The sequence below is a fragment of the Theropithecus gelada genome, chromosome 5 (assembly GCF_003255815.1).
Source record: "Theropithecus gelada isolate Dixy chromosome 5, Tgel_1.0, whole genome shotgun sequence".
Taxonomy (NCBI): domain Eukaryota; kingdom Metazoa; phylum Chordata; class Mammalia; order Primates; family Cercopithecidae; genus Theropithecus; species Theropithecus gelada.
This window is the reverse complement of record NC_037672.1, coordinates 38,524,399-38,550,795: the sequence shown is the minus strand read 5'-3', so window position 1 is coordinate 38,550,795 and position 26,397 is coordinate 38,524,399. Positions and strand designations below refer to the sequence as shown.

Below are 26,397 nucleotides of genomic sequence, written 5' to 3'. Positions count from 1 at the left end.
TTTTTTTTTTTTTTTTTTTTTTTTTTTGTGATGGAGTCTCACTCTGTTGCCCAGCCTGGAGTGCAATGGCGGGGTGTTGGCTCACTTCATCCTTTGCCTCCCGGGTTCAAGCAGTTCTCCTGCCTCAGCCTCCTGAGTAGCTGGGAGTACAGGCGCGCGCCACCACACCCGGCTAATTTTTAGTTGAGACAGCATTTTACCACATTGGCATGCTGGTCTCGTGAACTCCTGACCTTGTGATCCACCCGCCTCGGCCCCCCAAACTGCTGGGATTACAGGTGTGAGCCCCCACGCCTGGCTTTTTTTTTAGGATTTAAAAATTTTCTCTCCGTGACACAGGAGGTCCTGATGACATGTGCCCTCTTGAGTGGAAATTTTAGAAAACGTTTTCAAATTATGAAACTTATGGTCATAATATTGAATACAAACAAAGATGATTTAATTGAAAAGCTTTCCTTTGTTCGACTATTTATGATCAGTTTTACCCCTAAACCTTGACCAGGCAGAGAGAATTCTTAGGATTGTATAAGAGTAAACTGCAGCCAGGAAAGGACAGGAAATTAGTAGGTGAGAGACCAAGATTAAGAATAGAAGACCTCTTTCTTCTCTTTCCCTTTTATGCAGATGAGTGATAGCTTTGGCCCCAGCGAAACATACACACTCCAGAGCACTATACAGAGAACTTTGGCTAAGGGTTAAAGATACTTTGGTCTTCAGCTGACCCCAAGTTTTAAAACTTTTTCAGTTTATTAAGTACTGTTACAAATTCTCACTTGATCTTTGCACAAGTGTTTAAAATGAATAGTTTCAATGATCACTCCTATTTTATGGATAAACTGAAGTCACAACGAGGCTAAGTGATTTATCTATTAATATTTCTCAGTACTGCCGTAAGTTCTTTGTCTAAGGATGTTCTTTCTGCTATCCCATGATGTTCTGGCAAGTGTAGTCTAAAGTGATTCTAGAATAGGAGTCAGATATAGGTAAAGAAAAAAAGGTCACCAAGGAAAGAGAGGGTAATGTTTAAGACAGTCCTTTGGTCTGAATGCTTGTGTTCCCCACAATTCATATTTGAAATCCTGACCCCCAGTGTGATAGTATTAGGAGGAGGTGGGCCTTTGGGTAGTGATTAAGTCATGAGGGTGGAGCCCTCATGATGAGGAGTAGTGCCCTTATAAAAGAGGGCTCAGAGAGCTGCTCGCCCTCTTCCACCATAGTAAGACACAGTGAGAAGGCACCATCCACCAACCAGAGAGTGGGTCCTCAGCAGACTCTGAATCTACCAGTGCCTTGATCTTGGACTTCTTAGCCTCTAGAACCGTGAGAAGTAAATTTCTGTTGTTTGTAACCTACCCAGTCTGTGTTATTTTGTTTAAGCAGCCCAGTAGACTAAGGCACCTGAGAAAATAGGGTCACATTTAATGAGAATTTCTAGAAAAATGGTGGCACCCTGGGGAGTGAATCTTTAACAGAATCATGTGTTGCAGAGAAATGGAAACATTAAGGAGATGAGGAAATTCTCTCTGACCTTGAAGAGTTAAGCATAGTAGCGATGGAATAGAGGGTTAAGGGGAAGAGTGTTCTCCTTTTCTTCAGTTTTGAGCATTCTCTGGAGTAGTGATCACAAAGGTAATTTGTAACTTTTATTTAGTTGTTAATTATATATTGGTAGGCAATTATTATTTAAATTAACAGTTAACTTGATTGCAAGCTCTTGATGGTAAAAGCTACCTTTGTTTCTTCTGTATCCTCCTCTGAACTCTCTTGCTGGTTACTTAGTCCCCTGAGAACTTGTTAGATACATCCTTTTCAAGAAAGGAGAAGTGAGAGAAGACAGGGCGTTTGAATCCCACCTCCTGTGCTGTGTGACTTTGGGCAAATTACTGAAGCTTTCAGAGCCTCAGTCCTTTCCTCTTTAATTGAGTGGGTGAGAACTGCTGTATCTCCAAAGTTGTCATAGTGCCACTTTTGAAGTTGTGGTTTGTTGAATATAAATAAATGAAGACTTGGTATACTGTCATCCAGTGGTCCCCAACCTTTTTTGCACCAGGGACCATTTTCATAGAAGACAGTTTTTTCACAGACAGTGGGCCAGGGCGGGGGTGGGGGGAGGGGGGAGGATGGTTTTGGGATGAATCTGTTCTACCTCAGATCATCAGACATTAGATTCTCATAAGGAGTGTGCAGCCTAGATCCTTCGCATGCAGTCGCTCCAGTGAAAATCTAACGCCATCGCCGATCTGATACGAGGCAGAGCTCAGGTGGTAATGCTCAGGTGGTAATGCTCAGGTGGTAATGCTCATTGGCCCGCACCTCACCTCCTACTGTGCTGCCAGGTTCCTAACAGGCCACAGACAAGTACCAGTCCATGGCCTGGGGATTGGGGACCCCTGTACTAATCTATACCTGATCTATACAGTGATATCTTGCATAGGCCTCTGGCCATGCTGACCTAGTTTATTCTATATATTCCTGTTGTACTCTGTGGAAAATAAACTTCTGTTGTCCCTTCTCACCTGCTCTAGTTTCTTCCTTTTGAATAGTATGCCCTCTGAAAAGGGTGTCTTTAAGCTTTTGATTTCTTGTAAAAATATTTTATAAGAATTTCAGGGATGGGCTGGGTGCAGTGGCTCATGCCTGCCATCCCAGCACTTTGGGAGGCTGATCACCTGAGGTCAGGAGTTCGAGACCAGCCTGGCCAACATGGTGAAACTCCATCTCTACTAAAAATACAAAAATTAGGCGGGTGTGGTGGCGCGCACCTGTAGTGCCAACTACTCGAGAGACTGAGGCAGAGAATCACTCAAACCCGGGAGGTAGACGTTGCAGTGAGTTGAGATTGTGCCACTGCACTCCAGCCTGGGCAATAGAGCAAGACTCCGTCTCAAAAAAGAAAAACAAAAATTTGTAATGATGAGTTTCAGGGAATTTTAATCCTGAGTGAGTTTCAATCACAGAGAATTGTGATATTAAGGGCATATAACGGGGTTTATTTAATCATTTAAATTTTGTATGTCTTTAACTTCTCCCAAGTATAGCTTTAGAATAATTTTTAGCAAACAGTAATTGACCAATTTGAACTTGAGTCTGCATCCTTTTTTTTTTTGAGACAGAGTCTCGCCCTGTTGCCTAGGCTGGAGTGCAATGGCATGATCTCAGCTCACTGCAACCTCCGCCTCTCAGGTTCAAGCCATTCTCCTGTCTCAGCCTCCCGAGTAGGTGGCATTACAGGCACGCGCCACTACACCAGTCTTTTTTTTGCCTGCCTCGGCCTTCCAAAGTGCTAGGATTATAGGCGTGAGCCACCATGCCCAGCCGAGTCCGCATCCTTTTCTTGCCTACTTACCATCAGAGATGCAAATGTAGTTTAAGAGAAAAGTATTTTATTGCTGAGAACTAATAGGAAGTTTTTTATTTTTATTTTTTGAGATGGAGTCTTGTTCTGTTGCCCAGGCTGGAGTACAATTGCAATGGTGTGATCTCAGCTCACTACAACCTCCGCCTCCTGGGTTCAAGCGATTCTTCTGCTTCAGCCTCCCAAGTAGCTGGGATTACAGGGGTGCACCACCATGCCCAGCTAATTTTTGTGTTTTTAGTAGAGACGGGATTTCACCATATTGGCCAGACTCGTCTTGAACTCCTTACTTCAGGTGATCCGCCTCCCTTGGCTTCCCAAAGTGCTGGAATGACAGGCATGAGCCACTGCGCCCGGATGAACTAATATGAAGTTAATTGGTAGTTATCTAATTTCTGTACTGCCCTAAAGTTGTCTTTGTAAGGGTGAAACAAACATAACTAGCATGATTGGTCATATCTGGCAGATGGTGAATGAGTCCTGGTCAGGAATTTACAATGTGACTTCCTGTATAAGATCTGTCATATACTAGATGTGTGATCTTGGTGAAATTACTACCTTAGCTGGGGCTATGTTCCTCATTTTAAAAACAAAATTTTCCTGCTTTGATTTTTATCAGAAGGGCTCTTATTAAGATGTGAAAGTAGTAAAGCTACATTAGAACATAAACTAGGTGTGGCAATATTTGAGAGCCATTTGTGTTAAAAGAATAATCAGCTTTGAATATTTTGTAAAAAGTATTGTGTATGAGTATGTTTGAACACTTCATTATACTGAGACTGAGTAATCTGATAAAAGTCATCCCAACTACTTATTGATGCTTTTTAAGATAAAAATGCATAGAATGCTTCCTCTGGCCTGCCATTTCATTGACCAGTATCTCTATTTTCTGTTATATAAAAACTAATTGCATACATTCTATTTTTTTAAACCTTTTTTTTCTTTTTTACTGAGCAGGCAATGGTTATGAATAATTGCATACCTTCTAAATTGTTACTGTACATTTTCTTCTAATTTTTTTTTTCTCTTTTAGCACATCAGATTGCATTGCATTTATTACATTTTCTTCTTGCTGAGGGTTTTTATTTTTATTTTTTCATTTTTTCAGATGGAGTCTTGCTCTGTCACCCAGGCTGGAGTACAGTGGCGCAATCTCTGCTCACTGCAACCTCTGCCTCCTGGGTTCAAGTGATCCTCCTGCCTCAGCCTCCCAAGTAGCAGAGACTGCAGGCGTGTGCCACCACGCCCAGCTAATTTTTTTTGTGTGTTTTTAGTAGAGATGGAGTTTCACCGTGTTCGCCAGGCTGGTCTTGAACTCTTGGCCTCAGGTGATCCGCCCTTCTTGGCCTCCCAAAGTGCTAGGATTACCGGTGTGAGCCACTGCACCCGGCCTATTTTTAACATGGAAAGACTTGTGATATTGTTCTTCATCACTGTGAAGATTTGGCTGGCTATGTGAAAAGTAACTTTATCATAAATCACGTTCTTTAAAATCACAATAAAGAGAGTTTTCATATTCTGGCCTTGAATTAGCCATTGTTGTTCCCCCCTTCTCAGGAAGAGCTCTGCTTGCATGGAGTGGGGGAGAAGGGGGGGAGATAATTGTTTTTCTATAAAAATGTATCGTTAAAAAAACTTTTATGTATTAATAGTTTGAAATTTTTAGCACTAAAAGGTAGAATGGTGTAATGAATCTCTGTGGACCCATCACTTGCCTTCAACAGTTAAACTCATGGTGGTTTTGTTTCATCCATACCTCTCCCCTCTTGGCAGGTTTATTTTAAACTAGACCCCAGGCATTGTATCACTTTAACTGAAAATACTTAGTGAGATCCCTAAGAGATAAGGACTCTTTTTGGATGTGATCATTGACATTGTACTTATGTAACAATGTCATTTCAACAGTGTTCAAAGTTCCTGATAGTTCATAAATGTCCTTTTACTAGGTTGGTTTGAATCAGGATTGGTATCTCTTAATTTTGTTTTAATCTGTAACCATTCCCCTGCCATCTCTTAAGATTTATTTATTTATTGCCATTTATTTGTTGAAGAAACTGAGTGACATTCCCTGGATTTAGCTGCTGCATCCAAATTTTTTTTTCCTGATTATAAAAGTCAATATGTAACCATTATATGATATTTGAAAATTGTACAAAGTGAAAAGTAAAATCCTGCCACCCAGAGATAACAGATGTTAAAGTGTTATGTTTTCTTTCAGCCTTTTCATTTGTATGTGTGTTCCTGTGCCTTTAAAAACATGTGCATTTGCAGGCCAGGAGCAATGACTCATGCCTGTAATCCCAGCACTTTGGGAGGCCGGGGCGGGCAGATCACTTGAGGTCAGGAGTTCAAGACCAGCCTGGCCAAAATGGTGAAACCCTGTCTCTACTAAAAATGAAAAAAAAATTAGCTGGGTGTGGTGGCACACACCTGTAATCCCAGCTACTCAGGAGGCTGAGGCAGGAGAATCACTTGAACCCAGGAGGCGGAGGTTGCGGTGAGCCGAGATGTGCCACTGCACTTAAGCCTGGGCAAAAAAGGGAGACTCTGTCTCAAAAAATAAATTAATAAAAATAAATTAAAACGTGCATTTGCTATGTTTATTTTTATGCCCTTTTTAATATGCTTTTAACATTATATTGTGATCATTCCTTCATATTATCAAGAAAGAAAATGAGGCTGAATGTGGTGGCTCATTCCTGTAATCCCAGCACTTTGGGAGGCTGAGGCAGGAAGATCGCTTGAGGCTGAGGCAGGAAGATCACTTGAGCCTGGGAGTTCAAGACTAGCCTGAGAAGCATAATAAGACCCCGTCTCTACTTAAAAAAAAAAAAAAAGCCAAGCATGATAACATATGCCCCCATAGTCCCAGCCACTTGGGATCAGATCACTTGAACCTGGGAGGTCAAGGATGCAGTGAGCCATGATTGCTCTACTGCATGCCAGCCTGTGTGACAGAGCGAGAGCCTTTCTCAAAAAAAAAAAGGAAAAAAAAAGAAACATTTGGCTGTATAATACTTTACAGTGTGTATCACAATTTAAATATTTCTTTTTAGCTGGATATTTAGATTATCCCCATTTTTCACTACTTTAAAGCCATGATAACCATCTTTGTATATAAATCTTTGTACTTCAGATTATTTTCCTTGATAGGCTTAGAACTGGACTTATTCAGAGGGCATGCACGTTTTTTAACATCTGGATTTGTATTGCCAGAAAAGTTATCATAGTTTGTAATTTCCAATGCAGTATATAAATGGCTGCATCTTACTAAAGAATTGGTTTGCATTTGCTCTTTATTTTTAAAATGTCTTTGCCAGCCATATTAGTGGAATGTTTGGAGTTTTTTTCCCCTAATTCTTTTGCTTTTTAAATTTTACTTGGGATTTTTTTTTAAATGCACAGTCTTGTGTCCTAAATTTGATATTTTTCATTGTATTTATCTTTTTTGCATTTTCTCTGTACTTTAATGGTTGCAAAGTTTGTATGTATCTGTAGGAAGTCCTTCCCTGAATATCAAATAAATGTTAACCTTACTTATCTGGTAGAATTGCTGATTTTTTTTTCTTCCTTAACTGCTAGTAGGTTTTCTTTTTCTTTTTGGAATTTTTTTCTGGGGAGCTTTCCAGCAAAAACTGGAAAGTCTACTAGACAAATTCTGAAAGAGCTATAACACTGTAGGTTTTCCTAGCACTGAATTTATTGAAATTGGAATCCCTTCCCCATTTATTTGTGATTCCAATTTTGATATATAAATATAAATAAATATATTTTGAGGGGAATTTGTTCAGACAATTCTATAAATCTGATTTGCTGGTTGTAAGTGTGTTTGTGTGTGTGTGTGTTTGCACACTGTTTTTTAAAAACTTGTTTATTCCTGCCAGGACAAGGAAGACATTTGGCCTTAAAAATTTAACACAGGGTCATCAGGACTCATTCACCACTTCCCACATAAAAGTGGATTGTTGTGGAAACAGTAATAGTGAAATATCATTTTCATTACATTCCTATAGTACATAGCAGCTCACAAGCACTTTTATATTCAGTATATTCCAGGTTGGGCACAATGGCTCACGCCTATAATCCCAACACTTTGGGAGGCTGAGGCCAGAGGATCAGCCTGGCCTTGCTATGTCGACCATCCTGGGCAACATAGCAAGACCTCCGTCTCTACAAAAAAATTTATTTTTATTTTTAAATATATATTTTTCTTAATAGAGATGGGGTCTTGCTGTTTCTCAGGCCAGTCTTGAACTCCTGGGCTCAAGCAATCCTCCCACCTCAGTCTCCCAAAGTGCTGGAATTAAAGGCATGAGCTACCATGCCCAGCAAAAATATTTTTTTAAGTAGCTGGGTGTGGTGGCCTGCGCCTGTAGTCCCAGCTCCTCAGGAGGCTGACGTGGGACGATCACTTGAGCCCCCATGAGTTTGAGGCTACAGTGAGCTGTGATTGCCATTGCACTCCAGCCTGGGCAACAGAGCATGAGTCCCAGTCTCTCTCTTTAAAATATATATTTATGTATTAAATATATTAAACAAATACATTATATTAAATATGTATAAATATATATTAAATGTAACTAAATGTATTAAATATATATTATAATTAAATATATTTATATTTAAATATAATATATATTTATATATATTTTGAGAAAGTTTATCTCTTTGCTCAAAATATATAATTATATCTCAATTTTCTCAAAATATATATTTAATTATATTTCAATTTTCTTTTGAACTGAATATGCTAAATTGTCTAAACCCAGTCTTACCCTCTATCATCACTTAATTTGTTGGTTAGAGATAATATATCATATATTTTCCAAAGACAGGCTTGTGGACTATAAAGGATCTAACAGCCAGGAGAGGTGGGTATTGGTGTATATGCATCCCTGCTGCTATTTTATGCCCAAATCTCTGCTCCATAATGCTGCTTCCCACTGAGTCTATTCACACTCACTTTCTTCTCAACAGGGGGGCTTGACAGCCCTTCAGGGTCCAACAAGCAGGTTGAAAAAAGTGCAGTCCTTTCTGTAAATTACCAGACCTAAAATATATAAAAGCTATTATACAATGATGCTTGCTGCTTGGGAAGTGTAATCAGTGACAGTGGGTAAAAGAGAATGAGAAGGAGTGAGTTTTATTACTTGGGGGCTTTTTTTTTTTTTTTTTTGGGACGGAGTCTCGCTCTCGTTCTGTCACCCAGGCTGGAGTGCAGTGGCACGATCTCGGCTCACTGAAGCCTCCACCTCCCGGGTGCAAGCAGTTCTCTACCTCAGCCTCCTGAGTAGCTGGGATTACAGGCGCCTGCCACCATGCCTGACTAATTTTTGTATTTTTAGTAGAGATGGGGTTTCACCGTCTTGGCCAGGCTGGTCTTGAACTCCTGACCCTGTGGCCCACCTGCCTTAGCCTCCCAATACTCTGGGGCTTTTAAGTGCAGTTCCTGGAGCCCCACTTTTATTAGACTGAGGTTATCTGGAGGTGGTCACATCTTGCTCATCATTGTTTTTCCCATGCGTGTTGCAGTGTTCAGTATCAAGGTGTTCAAATGAGTTGGGCTTCAGTGAATTTTTCCTTTTTCTTGATGGTGTAAGTTCTCCTTAGCAGCTCCTGGTGATAATTCCTCTCTTGATGTTTTGGGGGCCTTTTCTGTATTTGCCAAGACTTAAGTGGTCATGATTTGATGTCACTGATAGTTTAGGTTTCTATGTTGGCTCCACTTGTTATTTCTGAAGAAGTGTACTTGCTTTGGCAGGAGTAATATTCTCTCTTACTTCTCTCCTTTCTCTACCATTTTTTCCTTTGTCATCTCAACTATGGTAAGCATCCAGATGATGTGTTTGACTGCAGGTGCACCTTGGGAAAAGATAAAAAACAAAACTAGGCATTGTCATTTTCCTGATTTTTTTCTGTCTTACATGTGTTTTTAAAACGAATTTAAAAATGAATTTCCATTTGCTTTTATTTTAAACTTAATTTAACAAAGTACTATACCAATATTAGTAGTTTATGGTAGATACACTGTTTCAGATACACTGTTTCACTGTTTAGATTCTCTTCAGCTGTTAAAGCTTCCACCAGAGAGAGAGTAAGTAGGGAAGGGAAAAGTAAACTTTGAAAACTGATTTTTGCAAACAATGATTGCCTCAGATTTAGGTCAAAGGCTGACTTTAGAAGTATCCATGATAGGGCCTGTTTATATACTTTTTAATATCTTCACTGATGATGGGATATGGTTAATTTTGTAACATTTACCTACAGAGTTACAATCCCTTTTACGAGATATTATCTCTAACCAACAACTTCAGTGATGATAGAAAGACAATTTAACATATTCAGTTCGAGTACATTGATATATAATTATTTATCCCTAGAGCTCATGGTTATAGTGGAGAGAAGAACAAGAAACTTCAAGATTATTCTTTTACAAAGTTAATACTCTTTGAATAGTTAAATATTCAAATGGTGTAATTTCAGAAAACACAATCATATGCAGCAAAAAATCTCCTTACTACTTCTGTCTCCAGGCCACTTAGGTCTTCTTTCAAATACTAAAAGTTTGGGACTATTTGCAAACATCTCTCCATTGATAAAAACTTAGCCTTAAGTTCCTAATGTTATTGGAATTTCCACAGCAGCATTTTATTTTTATTTTGGGTAGTATCTGTTGTTTACACATGTATGCAAATTTGCACATATATGTAAATATTTACACATATGCAAATATATAATTTGGTTTAAAAAGTAATATGTATAGAAACAGGAAAATAAGAAAAAAAATCAATACCTGATCATCTTAACAATAACCAGTGTAATGAGTTTAATGTATAATAATTTTTCCCCAAGTTTAAATTCTTGGTAGGTAGTAATTCTACATATTTTTAAAAACCTTAATCACGGGAATTTCACACTGAGCATACTGGAATTCTGACTCATTTCTTAGGAGGGAAATGAATCTCTTAGTATTGTTGCTCTTGGAAAAGGAGTGGGGAATTAACCTTTTTGAAGGAGAGAGGAAAGCAGGGATTGGCAAAAAGAGTAGAGAGGTTTAATAAGGGTGCATATTTTTATACTACAGCCTTGAGAAAAATAAGGAAAAAATCCAGTTACAGTAATTCTGGGTCCTTAGAATACTGCTTTTCTTTTTTCTTTTTTAAATGTAAGGAATGGATTGGAAGATGTATAGAGAAGATAAGCTCACAGTGAGGTTACACATTTCTGTTATGTTTTGATGTGGGTGCCAGGGAGGATTAACTTAAGGAAAGAGAACTTTCCACGTCACGCATTCAGTTTTTGTCTGTTATGACAATGGAGTCTAAGCAGCAAGAGTCAGAAACTCCCAAGTTATAAAATGTGGCCAGGCGCGGTGGCTCACTCCTGTAATCCGAGCACTTTGGGAGTCTGAGGGAGCAGATCACTAGAGGCCGGGAGTTTGAGACCAGCCTGGCCAACATGGTGAAACTCTGTCTTTACTAAAAATATAAAAATTAGCCAGGTGTGGTGGCACATGCCTGTGTTCCCAGCTACTCGGGAGGCTGAGGCAGGAGAATCACTTGAACTCAGGAGTTGGAGGTTGCAGTGAGCCAAGATGGCGACACTGCACTCCAGCCTGGGTGACAGAGGGAGTCTCAGCCTCAAAACAACAACAACAAAATTGGGAATGTTTAACCCTTTTCAGGGATGTCCCTTCTTTATTTTCAATGGAATGGCCTAGCAGAATAAGCCAAATCTACTATAGAGATGCTGTTAGCAAGAGGCCAGTTTTGCTAGCTATACCGTGTTACTACATAGTATGTTTCATTGCTCGAATGTACCATAACTTTAATTACTAACATTTGGGTTCTTTATAATTTTTTGAATATTCAGTAATGCACAATTCAGACAGTCCCTTAGGACAGAGTGATAGAAATGTAATTCTTAAGGGTACAAGCTTTGTAAAAACACTTTTTATTATAGGTTTAAAAAATATACACAAAAGTGGGCTCAACAATTTTCAGTTACCCATAATCCAGTTTCAATGGTCTTTAACTCCTGACCAGTCTTGTTTCATTGATCCACATCCAGGTTTTTAGTTTATTTTTTTAATGTCATTTTTTTTAGAGCAGTTTTAGGTTCACAGGAAAATTGAGCAGAAAGTATAGAGTTCTCACCGGGCGCGGTGGCTCACGCCTGTAATCCCAGCACTTTGGGAGGCCGAGACGGGTGGATCACGAGGTCAGGAGATCGAGACCATCCTGGCTAACACGGTGAAACCCCGTCTGTACTAAAAATACAAAAAAATTAGCCGGGCGTGGTGGCGGGCGCCTGTAGTCCCAGCTACACGGGAGGCTGAGGCAGGAGAATGGTGTGAACCCGGGAGGCGGAGCTTGCAGTGAGCTGAGATCCGGCCACTGCACTGCAGCCTGGGCGACAGTGCGAGACTCCGTATCAAAAAAAAAAAAAGAAAGTATAGAGTTCTTATATATCCCCTGCCCCCACACATGCATAGCTTCCCTACTATCAGACACCAGAGTGTTAACCTTTTGTTATAGTCAACGAACCAAACATTGAAAAGTCGTTATTACCTAAAGTCATAGTTTACATTAGGGTTCACTCTTGGTATTGTACATCTTATGGAGTTTGACAAATGTATGACATGTATCTACCACTGTAGTAATATACAGAATTGTTTCATTGCCCTAAAAATCCCTCCATCCATTTATTTATTTTTTAAAGGTCTGTTGGACTTGACATTTTTTAAGTAAATATTTTTATTTTGCGATAAATTTAGACTTACAGAAAAGTTGCAAAGGTAATACAAAGTTACTGTATACTCCTCACCCAGCTTCCCCTAATATTAATGTCTTACTTGCCTCACGCCTGTAATCCCAATGCTTCGGGGGGCCAAGGTGGGAGGATCACTTGAGCCCAGGAGTTCAAGATCAGCCTGGGCAATCTTGTCTCTATAAATAAATTTAAAAAAATAAAAAAACATTTTAGAGACTCTATCGGCTATTTTAACTCTCTCTATCTCTTTCATGAGCTTACATGAGCTGGAGTGTTTAAGGTTCTAACAGCAATGATAAATTGGTTAACAGCACTGGAAAATTCCCTCACCACATGTAGCAACAGTATGACTCAGCTGAGTTATTCCTGCCAAATTCTACCAGGAAAGGTTGTGTTAGTTGTAGAGGAGAGAAAGTGACCTGCACCTGCAGAATAAGGGGAATTGCTTTTTGCCTTCTCAACAGTCATGTTATTTCCCTGCTTTTCTGTGCTAAGAATTGTTTGAGAGCTTCAGACATGTTTATTTTGCCCTTAATGCTATATAAAAAGTCACTTATAAACCATGTTGCTTAATATATACCTGAAGTCAGATTGCTATCACAAAAATGGGAAAATGCTGACATACAAATTCAGTGACTATTATGGAAATATAAAAATATTTTTAAAAAGTAGCATAGGGGCCAGGTGCAGTGGCTCATGCCTGTAATCCCAGCACTTTGGGAGGCTGAGGCAGGCAGATCACCTGAGGTTGGGAGTTCAAGACCAGCCTATCCAACATGACAAAACTCCATCTCTACTAAAAATACAAAAAATTAGGCAGGCATGTGGCGCACACCTGTAATCCCAACTACTCTGGAGGCTGAGGCAGCAGAATCGCTTGAACCCGGGAGGTAGAGGTTGCAGTGAGCCAAGATCGCGCCACTGCACTCCAGCTTGGGCAACAAGAGCAAAACTCCATCTCAAAAAAAAAAAAAAAGGTAGCCTAGGAACTCCCCAGAACCTATAACACAACTTCAATAATGATCAACTTATTGTCTCTTTTATTTCATCTATGCCTATGTTTGCTTCCCTTACTGCTCCTCGATTCTATTGACTTTTCTTTTATTTATTTGTTTATTTATTTTGTAACTGAATTTTGCTCCTGTTGCCCAGGCTAGAGTGCAATGGTGCCATCTTGGCTCACTATAACCCTCCCAGGTTCAAGCAATTCTGCTTCAGCCTCCCAAGCAGCTGGGATTACAGGCGTTTGCACCACCATGCCCAGCACATTTTTGTATTTTTAGTAGAGACTGGGTTTCACACCATGTTGGCCACACTGGTCTTGAACTCCTAACCTCAGGTGATCCACCCTCCTTGACCTCCCAAAATGCTGCGATTACAAGTGTGAGCCACTGTGCCTGGCTATTTTGAATTTTCTTAGTAAACTATTTATGTTTTCATGACTTAGACCTTTGAAACCTGTTGCACGTTTTTGAGAAACAAGTCTTGAAGCTGCTTGTCCTCAAGGATCAAGCCCCCCGTGACTTTGGTATTGGCATTGTTCTCTAACATTAGGGATATATATTGGGGAGATGAACAAGTCTGTGAAACATACAAGATGAAACATTGTTTTAAATTACTTTCTATCAAAGACCTTATTGAGGCAGATTTACTAAAGTTCTGATTCAGTAACACTGTTCTGTCTTGCCTAGGATAGAGCAGCTTAATGTCTCTGGAGACCACAGGATTTAAATGTGCGGTGGGACTGGTTAAGTTTTTTTCTTCTGGTGCCTAGCTGCTGGTTTGTGTTGACACTTGTTTTTGGGTCTTCATCAAAAGAGAACTGTGTTCATCCTATTTTCAAAAAAAAAAAACCCAGTGATTTTAAAATGGAAACTGTTAACTGAAAACCAAGTAGTACTTAAAACAGCTCAAGTTTACAGGAAGAAAGTTCCACAGAAGTGTAGCACTATTGAGGAATGTCCTATTTATAAATATACTTTCTCATTTTACTGGAGGCTAATTAAGACTGAAGTATAATTTAAAATTCTAGTTGATTTACTTGTTCCTGGCACATATAGATGTAGAGAAAATAAACATTGTCAAGAATTCAGTAAATATTTATTCTGTGAGTGCTGTGGCTAAGCAGTATAGGTGGTGTTCAGAGATGATGACTAAGATTTCTGCCCTCCAGAAGCTCTGTTTTTTTTTTAGGGGTGGTGGTGGAGTCTGATTTTGTTAATTTAATGAATTAAAAAGAGATTTTAAAATAGCCATGTTTTACAATTGTGGTGGGTAATACAGTGATAAAAACAAGTCTCCCTTTATGAAAGCCAGTGTGCTTGTGCTTTCTTAAAGTTCTGTGTTCAGAGGCTACAGAGGTGGTCATTTCTGTATATGAATTTGTTTTATAAAAACCTTAGTAAAAGGCCAGCTTGTTGACTCATGCCAATAATCCCAGCACTATGGGAGGCCAAGGCAGGTGGATTTCTTAACCTCAGGAGTTCAGGACCAACCTGGGAAACATGGCAAAACCCTGTCTCTACCAAAAATATAAAAATTAGGCATGTTAGCAGGTGCCTGCAGTCCCAGCTACTAGGGAGGCTGAAGTGGAAGGATAGCTGGAGCCTGGCAAGTCGAGGCTGCAGTGAGCTGTGATTGTGCCACTGCACTCCAGCCTTGGTGACACAGTGAGACCCTGTCTCAAATTTTTAAAAAATAAGAAAATCTTAGTAAAATATCTTCATTTTAACCAACACAGTATTATTAGTATCTACTAATAATAAAAAATTAGCCGGGTGTGGTGGCGCATGCCTGTAATCCCAGCTACTTGGGAGGCTGAGGCAGGAGAATTGCTTGAACCTGGGAGGTGGAGGTTGCAGTGAGCCAAGATTGCGCCATTGCACTCCAACTGGGGTAACAAGAGCGAAACTCCGTCTCAAGAAAGAAAAAACAAAAAAAACCAGAAAAGACAGTTGAGACACAGGAATTTACCGGTGAACTTTTTTTTTTGAGACACAGTCTCACCGTCGCCCAGGCTGGAATGCAGTGGCACGATATTTTTTGTATTTTTAGTAGAGACGGGGTTTCACCATGTTAGCCAGGATGGTCTTGATCTCCTGACCTCGTGATCCACCCGCCTCGGCCTCCCAAAGTGCTGGGATTACAGGCGTGAGCCACCGTGCCCGGCATACTGGTGAACTTTATATATAAGGGTAGGTTATATTTACTGTCAGAGTTTTCTGTGTTGGATATATACAATCAAACGTGAAAGCTAATCACCTTTTTTTTTTTTTCTAAAAAAGGTGTGGACAGAGTGGCCTCAGACAAAACTGTGAAGTAGAGTTTACACATGGTTTGCTTACCTTCCAGAAAGTGAGCTCTCCAGCTTAGGCCACATCTCCATCTCCCCTTCCAATCCTCACCTCCCCTTCTACCTTTAGCTCAGGCAGGCAGATCTAGAAGGATATTAGATGGAAAGGTTTGCCCTGTTTATGGCTTGATTTCATCTCAATATATTTTGGTTGTTTCACCAAATCACCACGTAGAAATCTACCTTAATTTTTCTAACAGCTGTATAGGATCTTATGTACTCATTGCATCATTTAATCGAAACAACACTGATAAATACTTTGCATTACTTTTTTCTTTGCTGTTACGGTATTCCAGTAAACATGCTGTACAGAAATTTTGCATGCTTGTTTGAATTTGGATATTCAAATTAACTAGGCTGAATTATTATTATTATTTTGAGATGGAGTCTTGCTCTGTTGCCCAGGCTGGAGTGCAGTGGTGCAATCTCGGCTTACTATAACCTCCACCTCCTGGGTTCATCGATTCTCCTGTCGGCCTCCTGAGTAGCTAGGATTACAGGCGCACACCACCACGCCTGGCTAATTTTTTTTTTTTTTTTTTTTTGAGATGGAGTCTTGCTCTGTTGCTCAGGCTGGAGTGAATTGGCACTATCTTGGGTCACTGCAACCTCCACCCCCTGAGTTCAAGCGATTCTCCTGCCTCAGTCTCCCGAGTAGCTGGGATTACAGGCACCCACGACCGTGCCCAGCTAATTTTTGTATTTTTAGTAGAGATGGGGTTTGGCCATGTCGGCCAGGCTTGTCTCGAACTCCTGACCTCAGGTCAGGCCTGCCTTGGCCTCCCAGAGTGCTGGGATTACAGGCGTGAGCCACTGTGCCTGGCTGGATGAATTAATTTTATCACTCTCCTGATACGTGTAAGATTGTATTGATTTACACTTCCATTTTGTATTTGCTTATTGGCTCTGTGTTTTCCTGTGAATGTAATCTTCGCTCACTTTTCTACTAGGTTGCCATTTTCATACTGATTTTTTCAGAATTCTCTGTAAATTAAGGAAACTAGCCCTGATATTGCACATGGTTTTTCAAGTTTGTTGTCTTTTCATTTTATGGTATATTTTTGGTTTTATAGAAACTTTTATTGGTTTTGGTTGTTAAAATTATTGGTCCTTTCCTTCATGGTTTCTTGGACTTATATTCTATATGTATCCCAGTCATCTTCTTGTAATTATATATGTGTGGCTTTTTAAAATTAAAATTTGTATTTTAGAAGTCTTAATACATAAATACATGCTCATAAGAAATGTAAAAATTGACAGTGAAACTCTGTTCCCCTATATTAAGTCTGATGTATGTTCTTTCAGTTTTTTTTTTTTTTTTTTTAAGAGACCAGGTCTAGTTCTGTCACTCAGGCTGGAGTGCAGTGAGGTGATCATAGCTCACAATGGTCTCAAACTCCTGGGCTCAAGTAATCTTCCCACTTCAGCCTCCAGAGTAGTTAGAACTACAGGTACATGCCACCACACCCAGCTAATTAAAAAAAAATTTTTTTGTAGATGGGGTCTTGCTATATTGCTCAGGCCTCCAGTGCTTTATGTGTGTGTCACAGTTTACCTTAAAAAAAAAAAAAAAAGACAATTACCCTGCCATTTATTAAATAATCCATGTTTTTAAATGGCACCTTTTGCATATTCTAAATTTCAGTAAAATCATGGGTCAGTTTGTGAACACTGTATTCTAATCTGTTGCTGTAGTTGACTAATTTTATGTGTGACTTCATTTTTAAAAGTTGAACTGGGTCAGGTGCGGTGGCTCACACCTGTAATTTCAGCACTTTGGAAGGCTAAGGAGGGAGGATCACTTGAGCTCAAGAGTTCAAGACCAGCCTGGGCAACATAGGGAGACCCCATCTTTGTAGAAAATTTAAAACTAGCAAGGTGGGGTGTGTACCTGTGGTCCTAGCTACTTGGGAGGCTGAGAGGGAAGGATCACTTGAGCCTGGGAGGTTGAGGCTGCGGTGAGGGGTGTTAGCGCCACTGCACTCCAGCCTGGGCAACAGAGGGAGACCTTGTCTCAAAATAAAAAGTTAAATCACTCATGTGTCTAGAATTTATTTTGGTATAAAGAATGAGAATAGGGAGGGAGCTAACACGATTTAGGAAATAACTTGTCTTCCTTCCAGTGATTCAATATGCTGTTGTTAAAATATCGTTCTCCAAGGAGCCCCACCATTGTCACTGATCTGTTGAAAAAGCATTTTAACTAGGTTCCCTCTACATACTGTGGCTTCCCTTTTCTCAGTTTTCCATCGTGCAGCCAAGGTGGTCTTTTTAGAACATACCAGGATGAAAGCACATTGCTTCACGTTGTTCTTCACATTACCCTTGGGGTAATGACCTAATCATGAACATGGCCTGAAAGACCCTTTGTGGCATGACTCCCTCTGACCTGTCCTGTCTCATGTTAAACCACTCTGCTTTCTGGATTCTAGCACATTGTGGCTTTCTTTCAGTTCCTCCAATGTGTCATACTCTTACTCATTAAGGACCTTTGTATTACTTTTCCCTTTGTGTCTAGAATGCCCTCCACCCCCAAGTCTCACACCTTCTACCTCTACCTCACCCTAATGTATTTAACTCATTCCTCCATTCTCAACTCCTAGTTAATTCTTCAGTAAAATCTTCCCTGACACGCCAGATGAGTTTAGAATGTGTATGTGCTCTCTAGGCACCATTTACATAACAGCTTTTTTGAGATATGATTCACATACCATACAGTGCACCCATGTACAATGTACAATACAGGCCGGGCATGGTGGCTCATGCCTGTAATCCCAGCACTTTGGGAGGCTGAGGCAGTCAGATCACTAGGTCAGGAGTTCGAGACCATCCTGGCTAACATGGTGAAACAGTGTCTCTACTAAAAATAAAATAGAAAAAATTAGCCAGGCATGGTAGCACGCACCTGTAGTCCCAGCTACTCGGGAGACTGAGGCAGGAGAATTACTTGAACTCGGGAGGTGGAGGTTTCAGTGAGCCGAGATCATGACACTGTACTCCAGCCCGGGTGACAGAGCAAGACTCCATCTCAAAAAAATAAATAAATTAAATAAAATGTATAGTACAGTGGCTTTTAGTATATTCACAGAGTTGTGTGATTATCACCATAAAACATTTTTTTCAGCCCCTAAAAGAGCCTATACACGTTAGCAGTCACTCCCTATTTTCCCTGCAAACTTCCAGCTCTAGGCAGCCAGAGTGATTGTTTTTATTGGGGTAAAATATAACAAAATTTGCAGTTTTAACCACTTTTAAAGTGTACAATTTGATGACATTAATTACATTCACAGTGTTGTACAATCATCACCATCATTTTGAAAACTTTTTTATTACCACAGATACAAACTCTACTCGTTAAGCAGTAACTCCCCATTTCTTTCTTCCTTAAGTCCCTGGAAGTCACCATTCTACTTCCTGTCTCCATGAATTTGCCTATTCTAGCTAGATATTTCATATAAATTGAATCATACCATATTATTTTTTGTCTGGCTAATTTCAGGTTGATGAATGTTTTCAGAGTTCCTTCATGTTGTAACATATATCAGAACTTCATTCCTTTTTACAGCTGAATATCCCCATTGTATGTGTACACCACATTTTGTTTATCCATTTTTCAGTCGATGGACACTTGGGTTGTTTCTGTCTCTTGCCTATTGCAAACAATGCCGCTGTGACTATTTGGTAAATACGTATCTGTTGGAGTTCATGTTTTCTTTTTTTGTTATTGTTTATAAATAGAGACAGGGTCTTTCTCACCGTGTTGCCTGGGCTCGAGTGATCCTCCCACCTCGGCTTTCAAAAGTGCTGGGATTACAGGTGTGAGCCACCATGCCCAATCTTGAGTCCATGTTTTCAAATCTTTTAGGTATATACCTATGAGTAGAATTGTTGAGTCTTATGATAATCTGTGTTTAACTTTTGAGGAACTGTCAAACTATTTTCCACAGCAGCCACACCACCATTTTACATGAGGGTTATGTGAGGGTTCTAATTTTTCCACATTACTTATTTTCCATTTTGATTATGGCCATACTAGTAGGTATGAAGTGGTATCTAACTGTGGTTTTGATTTGCATCTCCCTAATGATTACTGACTTTAAGCATTTCTAATATAATTATTGGCCATTTGTATATTTTCTTTGAATAAATGTCTGTTCAAGTTATTTGCCATTTTTAAAATGCTTATCTTTTGTTATTGAGTTATAGGAATTCTTTATATATTGTGAATATTAAACCTTTATCGGACAGATGATTTGCAAATATCCATTCTGGGAGTTGTCTTTTTCACTCTTTCATTTATCTTTTATAGCATTTATCAGTTTATATTTATAATTTTAAAAACGTTTAGATTAGTATCTTTACTACTAGAATGTGAACACTATTAGGGTAAGAACTATCAGTTTTTGCTTACTTTAAATTTCTTTTTTCTTTTTTCTTTTTATAGAGATGAGGTCTCACTATGTTGCTCAGGCTATTCTCAAACTCCTGAGCTCAAGTGATCCTCTTGCCACAGCCTCGCAAGAGCTAGGATTACAGGTATGAGCCACCATGCTCAGCCTACTTTTAAATTTCTAATAGGCCTAGCACAAGCACTAAATATTTTTGAGTGAATGAACTAAGTTCCTTTAAGTTAATTTATGAATTGTTTTATTGATCTGCCTATTCCACCTTTTAACCAGAATGGTTTTCCGTGACTAATGCTGTATATAAGCATTAATTTTACTTGTTATTGAGATATAATTGATAAACAATAAACTATGTACATTTAAATATACAATTTGATAAGTTTTGATAGATGTGGCCACAATTCACATATATTAGACCATTTGAAGTTGTCCCACAGCTCACTAATGGCCTATGTATGTTTTTGTTTATTTTTTCAGAGATGGGTTCTCACTTTGTTGCTCAGGCTGGCCTTGAACTCCTGGGCTCAAATGGTTCTCCTGTCCCACCCACCCAAGTAGCTGGGACTACTGGTTTATCCACCCTTTTTTCTGTTATTTCATTTTTGATAGCTACTGTTATTATGTCTTCAAGTTCAGTAATCTTTTCTTCTGTAATGTCTAATATGCTGTTAAACCCATCTGGTATATTTTTCATCTCAGACACTATTGTTTTAATCTCTACAAGTCCAATTGGATAATTTTACTATCTTTAATGTCTCTCCTTAATATAGTCATTCTTCTAGTTTCTTCTCCCCAACTTAGGGATACCACTGGGCTCTGGTCTGGGTTTTCCCACCCCGTAATTGGGCCTAGAGTCTCCTTGAGGCAGTAAACTGGGCCAGTGATAGGGCTCACCTCATTTGTTTTTCTGTCTCTGAGGTATTACTATTCTTTGTAGCCTCATGTTTGATGTCTTTTTTTTTTTTTTTTTTTTTGATGGAGTCTTGCCCTGTCGCCAGGCTGGAGTGCAGTGGCGCAATCTTGGCTCACTGCAACCTCTGCCTCACGGGTTCAAGCGATTCTCCTGTCTCAGCCTCCTGAGTAGCTGTGACAACAGGCACACGCCACCATGCCCGGCTAATTTTTGTGTTTTTAGTAGAGACGGGGTTTCACCATGTTGGCCAGGATGGCCTCTATCTCCTGACCTTGTGATCCACCCGCCTCGGCATCCCAAAGTGCTGGGATTACAGGTGTGAGCCACCGTGCCTGGCCCTTTTTTTTTTTTTTTTTTTTTTTAAATGTGAACTCACCATGTTGCCCAGGCTGGAATGCAGTGGCATGATCATGGCTTATTGCAGCCTTGACTGCCTGGGCTCAAACAATCCTCCCACCTCAGCCTTCTGAGTAGCTGGGACCCCAGGTGTGTGCCACTGCCACAGTGCCCGACTAATTTTTAAATTATTTTTAGAGATGAGGTCTCACTAGGTTTCTCTGGTTGATCTCAAACTCCTGGGCTCAGGTGATCCTCCCTCCTCGGCCTCCCAAAGTGCTGGAATTACAGGAGTGAGCTATCATGCCTGGCCTTAATGTCTTAAAAACAATTGTTTCTGGCCAGGCATTGTGGCTCACACTTGTAATCCTAGCACTTTGGGAGGCCGAGGCGGGCAGCTCACCTGAGGTCAGGAGTTTGAGACCACCCTGGCCAACATGGCAAAACCCCATCTCTACTAAAAATACGAAAATTAGCCGGGCGTGGTGTGCGCCTGTAATCCCAGCTACTCAGGAAGCTGAGGCAGGAGAATCACTTGAACCCAGGAGGCGGAGGTTGCAGTGAGCCGACATCACACCACTGTACTCCAGCCTGGGTGACAGAGTGAGACTCTGTCTAAAAAAAAATATATATATATATATATATATGTATGTATGTATGTATAAAAATAATTGTTTCATGTATTTTGTCTAGTTTTTAAAAAATTGTTTTAGGCAGAACAGTAAATCTGGTTGCCAATACTCCATCTTGACCTCTCATTTGTTTCTCTTTATTTTTCGAAATCTACCTAGCTATTTCTTAGCTATGTCATTAATTTCCCCCCATAAACCTTGGTATCATTTTAGATACCTTTTCACATGTCTTTCTTGGTGGGGGTAAAGGCCGGTTTAAATTATTTGCATACTGGAGCTAATAAAGTCAAATAATTGAGTAATTAAGCAGAGTAGGTTCTAGCATCATCAGCATCAAAGGCGGGGCCAGTTTAGAGCATTAAAGACATTTGTATTTATGGGCTGATGGCAGAAGGGGTAGCCAATCACCTGTATAAATTCATAATTCATATAGGATTAATAAATTGATACAGGTCATTAAGAAATACAAACTATACATAGTTTAATAAAACGATTGTGAATGTATACAGTGTCAGAATTTTTCACAGCTCAAGAGAAAGAGTAATTCTGAATAGTAGACTTACAGTATTTTTTCCTTCTTACCAGATTTAAACAGTCAAGTAAAATCAAGCTGGGTAATCATGGCAGAAGGTGGATTCGATCCCTGTGAATGTGTTTGCTCTCATGAACATGCAATGAGAAGACTGATCAATCTGGTGAGATGAATAGGACAATCCTATTCCGAACTGATCTGTATCCCTTGTATCCTCTTTGCATGAAAATACTGGCTATTGGAGAGTTTTCATCTGATGGTCACTAAAAAGTATTTCATAATTGAAATTCCACATTTGTTTAAGTTGTAATGATTAAAATGTGGCCGGGTACAGTGGCTCACACCTGTAATCCCAGCACTTTGGAATGCCGAGGTGGGCGGATCACTTGAGCTCAGGAGTTTGAGACCAGCTTGGCCAACAAAGCAAAACCCCATCTCTACTAAAAATATAAAAGTTTGCCAGGCATGGTGGCACACACTTTTAATCACAGCTACTCAGAAGGCTGAGGCACAGGAATTGCTTGAACCCAGGAGGCGGAGGTTGTAGTGAGCTGAGATCATGCCACTGCACTCTAGCCTGGGCGACAGAATGAGACTGCGTCTCAAAAAAAAAAAAAAAAAAGTTTGCTAGCAATTATTTCATTAGAGATGAAAACAGACTACCGTCTTTATTATTACTATTATTTTTTGAGATGGAGTCTCGCTCTATTGCCCAGGCTGGAGTGTAGTGGTGCCATGTCAGCTCACTGCAGCCTCCACCTCCTGAGTTCAAGCGATTCTCCTGCCTCAGCCTCCCAAGTAGCTGGGACTACAGGAGTGTGCCACCACGCTTGGCTAATATTTGCGTTTTTAGTAGAGACTGGGTTTCACCATGTTGCCCAGGCTGGTCTCAAACTCCTGACCTCAAGTGTTCTGCCTGCCTTGGCCCCCCAAAGTACTGGGAATGCAGGTGTGATCCACCTCCCCAGCCCAGACTCCTGTCTTTATGGCAGATTTATGTTGGTGAAATTTGCCATCATGGGTAGATAACACATACGTATGTTGCCTTTTCTACTTTATATCAATACAAATAAAATTGTTTTTAGCTGTGTGGAGCTTGTTTGCCTGCTAAGCTGCTATTGACAGTTCCTGTTATGATATAGTTCAAATTCTACACCAGCATACGGCATGACAATACAAATCTCTCTGTAAAGCATTTCTTTTTTTTTTTTTTTTTTTTTGAGAGGGAGTCTCGCGCTGTGGCCCAGGCTGGAGTGCAGTGGCCGGATCTCAGCTCACTGCAGGCTCCGCCTCCCGGGTTTGCGCCATTCTCCTGCCTCAACCTCCAAGTAGCTGGGACTACAGGCACCCGCCACCTCGCCTGGCTATTTTTTTGTATTTTTTAGTAGAGACGGGGTTTCACTGTGTTAGCCAGGATGGTCTCGATCTCCTGACCTCGTGATCCGCCCGTCTCGGCCTCCCAAAGTGCTGGGATTACAGGCTTGAGCCACCGCGCCCGGCCTTTTTTTTTTTTTTTTGAGACAGAGTCTCGCTCTGTCACCCAGGCTGGAATGCAGTGGTGCAATCTCGGCTCACTGTAACCTCCACCTCGTGGGTTCAAGTGATTCTCCTGCCTCAGTTTCACAAGTAGGTGGGATTGCAGGTGCGCACCACCATGCCCAGCTAATTTTTGTATTTTTAGTAGAGACGGGGTTTCGCTTTTTTGGTCAGGTCTCGAACTCCTGACCTCAGGTGATCTGCCAGCCTCGACCCCCAAAAGTGCTGGGATTACAGGCGTGAGCCACTGAGCCCAGACTATGTAAAGCATTTCTGAAAACGAATCAGTTATTTGACAGAGGTAGATTTCAGAACAACAGGATTTGAATAGTTTCATTGAGTCGATTGTAGTGGAGTCTATAAGCTTAAATACAGGGCCGTTTATATTATACTTTATACTTTTTATGTGCAAAAGGAAAAATTTGACCATTATTTACAGTGAAGTATATTCTTATATTATACATTATACTGGTTGAGTATCGCTTATCTGAAATGCTTGGGACCAGAGGTGTTTTGGATTAAAGCATTTTGGAACATTTGCATTATACTTACTGGTTTGACATCCCTAATCTGAAAATCCAAAATGCTCCAAAGAGCATTTCCTTTGAGCATCATGTTGGTGCTCAAAAAATTTCAGATTTTGAAGCATTTTGAAGGTTTCAGATTAGGGATACTCAACCTGTAACGACATTTTATTGTTTTAGAATACTCTTGTATATACGTCAGTTAATAAAGGTAGGTACAAACATTTGCTCAAATATTTGAGTTGTCAATAACTAATAAGCAGGTTTTCTGCTGGCTCAGTGTTGCTACATGTAGTGATCAGAAATGTGTTTCTTGTCAGTGAGGTACTTTTTTAGAGTCAGCATGCACTAGGACTTGGAATCCTTAAGAATGCCTCAGAAGGAAAGGAATAAAATAAGAACTTATACATTAAATCAGACTCTTGAGGGTATAGAAATATAATGGTAATGTGATGGCTCTGATAACTTTATGTAAAAATAGATGAGTCTAAGGAGAGAATATTTGTTTATGAAGCAACAAGCCAATAGTTTTTGTTTGTTTTTTGACATGGAGTCTCGCTCTGTTGCCCAGGCTGGAGTGCAATGACCCAATCTTGGCTCACTGCAACCTCTGCCTCCTGGATTCAAATGATTCTCATGCCTCAGCCTCCCGAGCAGCTGGGATTACAGGTGCCTGCCACCACGCCGAGCTGTTTTTTATATTTTTAGTAGAGATGGGGTTTTACCATGTTGGCCAGGCTGGTCTCGAACTCCTGACCTCAGGTGATCTACCTGCCTTGGCCTCCCAAAGTGCTGGGATTACAGGCATGAGCCACTGTGCCCAGCCAATATTCTTTTCTGATAGGCTTTTCAACCTCTCATACATCCGTTATCATCATTTTTTTTGAGACATGATTTTGCTGTCACACAGGCTGTAGGGCAGTGGCACGATCTCTGCTCACTGCAACCTCTGTCTCCCGGGCTCAAGCAGTCCTCCTACCTCAGTCTCCTGAGTAGCTGGGACCACAGGCACCAGCCACCACACCTAGCTAACTTTTTTTTTTTTTTTTTGTAGAGGCGGTGGGGTTCCACCATGTTGCCCAGGCTGGTCTGGAACTCCTGAGCTCAATAAGTGCTGGGATTACAGGCCTGAGTCCCGCACTAGCCTTTTTTTTTTTTTTTGAGTCAGGGTCTTATTCTTTCCCCCAAGCTAGAGTGCAGTGGTGTGGTCATAGCTCACTGCAACCTTGAACTCCTGGGCTCAAGCAATCCTCCCACTTTAGCCTCCCAGGTAGCTAGGATTACAGGCATGCACCACCATGCCCAACTAATTTTTTACATTTTGGTAGAGATGGGATCTCCCCAGGTTGCCTAGGCTGGTCTCGAACTCCTGGCCTTAAGTGATCCTCCCACCTTAGCCTCCCAAAGTGTTGGGATTATAGGCATGAGCCACTGCACCCCACCTCATCCGTTATCTTCTACTTTTATACTTCAGAGGGCCTTTTTTCTTAGTACCTGTTGTCTGACAGCTCTATAGAACTCTAAGTTAACTCCCAGTCTGAATTTTTTTTGTTGTTTTTGAGACAGAGTCTCGCTCTGTCGCCCAGGCTGGAGTGCAGTGGCCGGGATCTCAGCTCACTGCAAGCTCCGCCTCCCGGGTTCACGCCATTCTCCTGCCTCAGCTTCCCGAGTAGCTGGGACTACAGGCGCCCGCCACCTCACCCGGCTAGTTTTCTGTATTTTTTTTAGTAGAGACGGGGTTTCACCGTGTTAGCCAGGATGGCAGTCTGTATTTTAAAAGCAATTTATGTGCGGTTGTACTTTTTTGCCGTTTGTTATAACTACGAGAATTTAAATCCCTGTGTGCTTAGGAAGCTCACAGATGTAGTTACTGATACAGTATGACGACAGAACAGATTTATTCTCATTTTCTGAAAATGGACATTTAATTTATCTTTGTAATAGAGTAACATCTTATTTCAAGTACTAGTTTGGAATTTTGGGGTTTTTATGTTGACTCATGTAACGTAATTGGGTTTTTTTGAAGGCCAGAGTATCAT

At 40.4% G+C, this 26,397-nt stretch overlaps 1 protein-coding gene and 1 non-coding gene across 3 annotated transcripts in view; one reads left to right on the top strand and one right to left on the bottom strand.

Annotated features, from left to right (window-relative positions):
* SMIM14 (small integral membrane protein 14) overlaps positions 1-26,397 on the top strand; it is a 79,490-nt gene that overhangs the window by 11,150 nt on the left and 41,943 nt on the right. Inside the window, exons 1-2 of one of the 2 annotated variants that reach the window (XM_025386413.1) lie at positions 1,228-1,344; positions 22,352-22,461. In XM_025386413.1, coding sequence (XP_025242198.1) covers positions 22,387-22,461 — 75 coding nt within the window. In that variant the 5' untranslated portion in view covers positions 1,228-1,344; positions 22,352-22,386. Of the gene's footprint in view, positions 1-1,227; positions 1,345-22,351; positions 22,462-26,397 lie in introns of those variants that run through there. The other variant, XM_025386412.1, reaches the window with a different exon arrangement.
* LOC112625586 lies at positions 6,972-7,033 on the bottom strand. The gene has a single exon (XR_003119670.1). It is a non-coding gene; the product is annotated as a U7 small nuclear RNA (small nuclear RNA).